The sequence below is a fragment of the Semicossyphus pulcher genome, unplaced genomic scaffold (genome assembly GCF_022749685.1).
Source record: "Semicossyphus pulcher isolate SPU_LCO1_2020_fin unplaced genomic scaffold, fSemPul1.0.p SCAF_21, whole genome shotgun sequence".
NCBI classification, from domain to species: domain Eukaryota; kingdom Metazoa; phylum Chordata; class Actinopteri; order Labriformes; family Labridae; genus Semicossyphus; species Semicossyphus pulcher.
This window is the reverse complement of record NW_027211695.1, coordinates 12640900-12648365: the sequence shown is the minus strand read 5'-3', so window position 1 is coordinate 12648365 and position 7466 is coordinate 12640900. Positions and strand designations below refer to the sequence as shown.

The window sequence follows — 7466 nt, the reverse complement described above, 5'->3', positions numbered from 1 at the left end:
CAAAGATTCTCGAACACAACTGACAAGATCAGCTAAGAGATAATAGGTACTTCTTTGTCCACAGGGGGCGCCAAAATCAACACTAACTGAAAGTTCCTCACAGCAGCTTTAAGCTTAGAATAGACTTTAATTTATATTTTTAAGTTTGTCTGTTAAACTAAATTTTTTAACCAATTGGTTTGGTAGGATTTGTGCATTATTTATTTTTGTTAATCAGTATTTCTGCTGATTAAATCATAATAATGGCCAGCTGATCAGAAGAAAGACTTTTAACAAGTAAACACACCCTGATACGATGAATTTAGAATCAGCATGAGTTTATTAAATTAACCAATTTTATCACAGTTTACCAAAATTCATTAAAAGGCCATTTTAACTACTATTGATTTTTTAAGTAAATAATTTTTTTCCAATTACAAGAGTGTTCTTTTAAACTCTGCTAAACTGTTTGAATCACCAAAAAAGCACAAAAATAATGATCTTAAATGTCAAACAGAAATACAATCAACAACACCAATTTTAGAGGTAATTTAAATGATTATCAACTTTACCCGTGTCTCCATTGGAGCCAAAAAGAAACAGTCCAGCATAGAGCGGCTGGGTGAACGTCGTCTGCACTCTGTGGAGGAGAGTCGTAGCTTTGGAGATGCTGTAGAAAGACAGAATACCTGCACTGTGATCCAGGTACACTCCTACTCTGGAGGATTTAGGACCTTTGATGCAAGTCGAGTGGTTGTGATGTCTGAAGTTATAACTTTTGCCGCATTGTAACACCCAAGACTTGTCATTGCATCCGAAAACACGTTCATTCAAGCCCCCTGATCTGCCAATGCTCTTGTAGGCGACGGCTACCGAAGTGTCCCTGCTCATCTCCACCTCCCAGTAACAACGTCCAGTCAGCCCACCTTTACTTAAAACCTGAGGCGAGTGAATAAACCTGTCTGGATGTTGAGGGTACGCCTTATTGTTTCCATCAAATGTTATTTTTCTGTTCCCCTCTGATAAAACCAGAAATTTGTTGGCCGTGTTTGGATCCAGCACGATTTCACAGGAATATTGTAGGAACTCCGCTCTCGTTGTGGGCTCAGGTGAAGGCCGATTCCCAGTCAGACATGCCTCTATTTTATTTCTTGTGTCTTTCACAGCTGCCATAATGTCCTCAAAGTACTGCAGATGATTGATTTTTGGTCTTGGTGGGTCTGTAGACTCAAAAAGTTGTGAAATTGAGGGGTAAGTGTGAAGAAATTGGTTGTGATCCTCCGTGCGTGAGAGCCCCTCCAGATCACCGTCTTTCCTCTTCAGCTCAGAGATCTCCTGCTCCAGCTTCTCCTGAAGCTCTTTGGTTCGACTCACTTCGGTTTTCTGCCGGGATCTGATCTGCTGCTTCACATCAGACTTTTTTTTCTTAATAATAGAGATCATCTCAGAGGAAATCTTCTCTCTGTCGTCCACTGCTTTGTCAGCAGAGCGATTGATCGTCTCTACCTCTTGCAGAAGCACCTTCAGGTCTTTCTCTCGGTCCTGGATTCTCTGCTGGATCTTCTTTCGAGTTTCACTGAGCGCCTTCTGCTTCTCGGTCCATTCTGTTGCAGCTGGGACTGTGTCGTGGCCTTTGTGTTCATCCACTGAGCAGAGGTAACAGATACACTTCTGATCAGTACGGCAGAACATCTTCATCACCTCATCGTGACGAGAGCAGACGTTCTCCTGGAGCTTAACGGACGCTTCAACAAGTTTATGTTTCTTAAACGTTGGGGATTCGTAGTGAGGCTGGAGGTGTTCCTCACAGTAGGAAGCGAGACACACCAGGCAGGACTTAAGGGCTTTTAACTTCCTTCCAGTGCAAATATCGCAGGCAACATCCCCCGGTCCCGCAAAGTAGTGATCTGCTGGAGAAGCTTGGAGTCCAGTCTTCTTCAGTTCCTCCACTAACTCTGCCAACATGGTGTTTTTCACCAGGAGAGGCCTCGGCTTGAACGTCTGTCTGCACTGAGGGCAGAAGTGGATTTTCTTCTTGTCTTCTTCATCCCAGAAGCTTTTTAGACAGTTCATGCAGTAGTTGTGTCCGCAGGGAATAGTCACCGGATCCTTCAGTAGATCCAGACAGATAGAACAGCAGAATTTCATCTCGTCGACTCGTTTTACCTGCTGTGCAATTTTGACCTCTCAACAATGGGGAACGTCTCGACTACTTTCCTCACAGCAAATACAAGCATTGGACAAGAAGCCAAACCTTCTCTGGGGCGGGAACCAAGAAAAACCCCATCCGGATTGGACTCCTTGAGAAAAGGGAGTGGCTAACTACCTTGTCTGATTCACGTAGGGAGCATGTTGAACCTTGGCAACCTTACTCACACGTTTGCAGACAGTTTGAACTTTGGCAGCGTGTTCTGTCCTTCTTTAAACGTCATTGCTCATTGAGCATTAAGGTGCTCTATTTGAAAGGATCTTCCTTCTTTCCCCTTTAGAACTTGGTGCATTACATTTGACATTCATTTTATAAACGGGTTCCCAACGAGCCGAATGAGCATCATTAAGATCCAACACAAACAATCAAGTAGATATTTGTCAAATGAGGAAAATATCCCTTTTTACGAGCCAATTCTCACCCAGTCAATCCAATTGATCCGTAAACCAAGAAGACAACAGTAACAAACACACGGCAGGTTAACATGATGCCACTGCATCAGTTTTATTTTCACAGTTGAATGCATCTTTTCTTATTCCAAATCAGGGTTTTCAATTTTCAGACCCTGATCCTGACAAACACACGTTTCATATCAACACACGTCACATTACATATCATTGTTAGCATTAAAACATGTCTACAACATGTTCTCAAAAACACTGTTGTTCTCACATCTCCTCCCACTTCAACACAGGACTAGTTTTCCCCGAAAGCATCTCAGAGCAGAACTTTGATTTGGAAATATTCTAAATGGATCCTCACGTTAAGCTGCAACTTTATTTTGAAATGATCCCACTGGAAACACTTTCAAAGAAACACTCTTATAGTTGAGCTTTAGAGTTTAAAGACTCAAAGTGCATGTTATTCCAAGAAGACATTTTAAGTAATGAGCTAAAGAACGAAACATCTTTTCACACAGCTAATAGCTACCTTCTCTGTACTGAAAATGTATCTTACAAATAATTCAGCATGAATACTTTTAACAGATTGAACTGAAATTTACCTCAAAGAGATTCAGTCCAGGAAAACCAGCACTGTCTAATTCAAAATCCTAGTTTGTCTACTGCACTTAATAAAAAAAAGTCACTTCCTGTCTAAAATGAGGCATGATGTGAAATGATCACACATACATACAGACACTGCATTTGATAAAACACACACAAAGGGCCTAATAAATACAGCCACCCTGGGTCACATCACTCTGAAATCCACCCACCTACTAAGAGTCCTTATTTGCACCTTTAATTCTGATGGATTGTCTTTAAAACGCTGCGTTCAAGTCCCAGGGAAGTCACAGTTTGAGGGCATTAAATGGTTAAAACTACAATTTGATTGTATTTTTTTTTAACCAATTTTTGATCCTTTACACATAAAATTTTATGTGAAAGATGCAGTCGGACGGCAAATTCTGAGTTCCAAATACCGCTGATAATTTGAATAGTTATACGTTTTCATGGGAAATTAATGCAGTCTAATGCAATGGGAGATTATGGCTTAAAAGGTGGACAAGAAAACGAAAGAAAAGTTGCATAATGTAGAAAACTTTTTGTTTCAGTGGCACAATTATGCAAGATTTCCAAACGGTCCTTAAAGTCTTGTTAAGTCACTTTCACATGACGATTCGGACATCAAAGGATCAAAACAGCTTCTTTAACCAAAAAGCGGCCACACTACAGCATGTAAAATAAACTTAATTATGCAATTGACTAAACGTTTATGGAGTCAACCAAGTTTTTACAAGAATAAATGTCCCAAAAAGCCATTACAATGGGATAAAACCACCAGTGGACTCCTGAAACATTACGTATGATTGTAACAACACAAAAAACACACGTGAAAGATTTCACCTGCTTGTTGACCCAGGTGTGGCTGACAGCGTCAACAGAAGGCTCCTTTTGGTTTGGTTTAAAGCAAAGAGAAAAGAATTAAGACTACTGGGTTCATAGCAGGCATAGAAGGTCAAAGGTCGAGCCACTGATTAAAGAGTTGAAACGGCAATACAGGTGTGATGAACTGAATCGTGGTGTGATGATTTGATAAGTCGATGATAAATAGTGCTCTGCCCGTAGAAAACGCCGCTGCATATAAAATTAAGCGCTCCCTAAACTAACAGCCACTCCCCCAGGCGATGGCACTTTTGGGGGCAATGGCACGTCATGTCATGAGCGCCTACCTCTCAGCGGCAGTTTAGAGTGGAAGAGTAAACAACAGAGACGATCGGGTGAAACAAAAGCCAAAGTCTGGAACAGAAGACAAACTGAATTGTGCTTACATATTAAAGAAACTCTTGTGTAAATTAAGGAACGGTCAGAAACAGTTTAAAGGGAATCTTCGGCTTCTGAGTTTACTTAAGGAAGGGCAAATCTAAGCGTGAAGTTGCTGACTGAACTGGTTATTTATGTAAATTTGATTACTGTTACAACACACCTTCGCCAAACTCTTTATCAGTGGCTCAGGCCAAAGGTCAAGGCCATGGAAAGGTCGTGCTAAGTTCAAAGGTCAAGGAAAGGTCATAACACAACATTAGGTCAACGCATTTATCCAAATGACAGTCTTTTCAAGTTTAAAAAAAAAAAACCCTTCCCTTAATGCAGACACACAAAACACACGTACTGAACCTCATACGTTCCAACATTAATAGTGTGGAAATCAAATACCCTCACACGCTTATTTACACACACACACACACCTTTCCTTCATCCAAAGTGATTCGTATAACCAGTAACATCAAAAGACAACATGATGGATATGTGGATGGAGCAATATGATTGATAGATGACCCACCATGTCACATCCCAGACACACGACCATATAAGGAAAGAGATCCGTCTCAGACCCATGACCATATAAGGAAAGGGATCCATCCCTGTCAAGGCAACATTTGCTACCAACTCAATCAGAAACTCGACTTAACGGTAGGAACTCTTTCTTTACAGTTCGCCAACATCCCTTAAAAACCTTGGATCTTTTTTTCTGCCTGTTTTTTTTATTTTGAATGAGGAAGTGAAAATACGTTTTTCTAAATGTCAAAATGTCTTTTTTATTATTCAAGAAACTTTGGGAGGAACAAGTTTTTTTTGGGTGTGCTGACTCATCCTGTCTATGATGAGATTGTTTCTTTTCATGGTAGTATTTATTTTTTTGCTACTGTTTTCCTACTTCACAACTGACTCACACGGACAGACACCAACAAACAGAGTGATATCTACAGTATTTACATCATATTTTATCCTCCGTTAACTGCAGGTGGGAGGAGAGGCGGGGAGTCTGGGTTTGGACTTAATTGTGCCCCTTTAACTCAGTCATACTGCAGGTAGAAACCTTAAAAGGTTGTTGATTTTTTTTTTTATGTGAGGTTTGGAATTCACTCAGTTAATTTGAGTTACAGTACGAAGTCTGGGGAACAGGGGAAGGACGGCAGTGGGGCGAAAGGAAGCATCCTCGGTGGAGTGTAAGAGGAAACTAAGTGTATGTAGACAAAGCTCATTGTTTTGAGGGTTTTTTATGATATTTTACAGAACAATATGGTCACTTTTTACATATTCAGAATATTTCCTCAAAGAAAGTTTTTGGAAAATCCTGACATCTCAGTGGAAACAGTTTCAAAGATTCAATGTCTTGTCACGAGGTAAGATTTGAACCAGGATGTGATTAGCCTAGCTTAGCATAAAATTCCTTTAAACATGTCTGTGAAGGTTCTTAGTCATCCAGGTCTTGTTAATTCTAAGCTTAATCCAAAAGGCAAAATGCTAGTTAGCATACTAAAGACCTACAGAGGGTTATAGTTCTGGCTCCGCCCACCAGTCAGTTAGAACTGAAGAAGCCTTTTGGATGAGAGGTGAAACGTCTTCAAGAACTTCAACCAAGTCCAGTCGCCTTTTGGATTAAGCTTAGAACATTCCTTTAAAGCAGTCTTGTTCTTTCAAAAAACAAGATATATTTAATGTGTAAAAACCGAAAACAATGAGCCTTGTCCGTCTATACAGCCAATGACTTGTGCTGCGGTCTGACGAGTAGATCCTATTGAAAGGGCTGAGATTTAGGATAGTGAGAGGAATTCATCAGCAGAGTAAACAGGCACAGTACTCAAATGTGTCCTTGGACATGTTGGCGCCATGTTAAAGACACAACCTTCAGGTCAGCGGAAGGAGAGATGGAGGGTAAAAGGCAGGAGAAATGGGACGTTTCCCAGAACAAATGGAAGACATCCTGGTCCCCAAGAGGCAGGGACTATAGAGCAACTAATCCCTAAACCAGAGGGAACGTTTGTTAGTGAATCAGTTGTTTAAATCCCTAAAGTGGTCGAGGCCTTTTTCAAAGCCTCTTAGTTTATCATTCAGACCAGAGGTAAGGGCCATTTACAGGAAATGGGTCCAGTCCCATTAGACACTGAGTGATGAAACAGGATGTGTCCAATAGCACCCTCTTGGTGTCCGTGTGTTTGATATGACGTGTTTCTTTTAAGCAGCAGTGAGGTGCCTCCATTAGTGTCCAGGCAGAACAAAACGGGACTCCTCTCAAAGAGGAAATGGTCATCTGATAGATGTTGAATGGAGCTCATAATAGAATATGAGAATCTAAATTCTCTCCAGTTCAGCAGCAGAGACGGGACTTGTGAAAGTCTTCTGGAGATCCAATGCTGATCCAGACCAGAGACGTGGACAGTTTTCAGGAAATAAATTTAAACAACACTGCATAACTTGATTTGTTACCGACAGTAGGCATGTGTCCGAGCCTAAAGACAACGAATCCTGCTCAGTTTCCAGTCGATAAAACGTCTTTCAGAACAGAGAGAAACTCTGGTGTTGGGGAGAACCAACAACCCAGATCTGTAATAGAGGTCAGGGAACTTTCCAGTACCAAGAAGGGGGAAAAAAGGGACAGGTTCTAGACCAGAGATGCAACCTGTTTGGTTTCCAGAGGACGAAACTGGTCTGGTTTTAGACCAGATTCACTGGACTTGTTTGGTGTCCAGTAAATCCAAAAGTGGAAAAAATGGACAAGTTCTTGACGGGGGTTGAGGGAATTCGCTTGGTTTCCAGTTGATAAAACAAGAATGTGTGGGAAAGTACTTTGAAGAAACTTGTTTGGTTTCCATTGATGAAATGGTATATGATCTAGACCAGAAGTCCTAGACTGTTTTGGTTCCAAGTAAATCCAAAAGTGGAAAAAACAGAAGAAAAAAAGTTCTTTCCAGTTGATTAAAGGGACCAGGTCTAGACCAGAGACAAGGGAACCTGTTTGGTTTTCAGGGAATGAAACTGAACTGATTCTAGAC

General features: G+C 40.9%; 1 protein-coding gene across 1 annotated transcript; it reads right to left on the bottom strand.

The window, feature by feature from the left end:
• Positions 1 to 519: 519 nt before the first annotated feature.
• On the bottom strand, positions 520 to 2411 carry LOC138601175 (tripartite motif-containing protein 16-like). The gene is made up of 2 exons (XM_069672752.1): positions 2358 to 2411; positions 520 to 2163 (listed from the first exon to the last, which is right to left on the bottom strand). The coding sequence occupies exons 1-2, from the start codon at positions 2409 to 2411 to the stop codon at positions 520 to 522; spliced, it is 1698 nt and encodes a 565-aa protein (XP_069528853.1).
• Between the last annotated feature and the right edge of the window lie 5055 nt (positions 2412 to 7466).

Bases quoted from the DNA above. Each gene is read 5' to 3' on its own strand.
- LOC138601175 (XM_069672752.1), bottom strand. From the start codon at position 2,411: ATGACGTTTAAAGAAGGACAGAACACGCTGCCAAAGTTCAAACTGTCT. The intron at 2,164-2,357 runs GTGTGAGTAAGG...CATTGTTGAGAG, and splicing joins AGTTCAAACTGTCTGCAAAC to GTCAAAATTGCACAGCAGGT.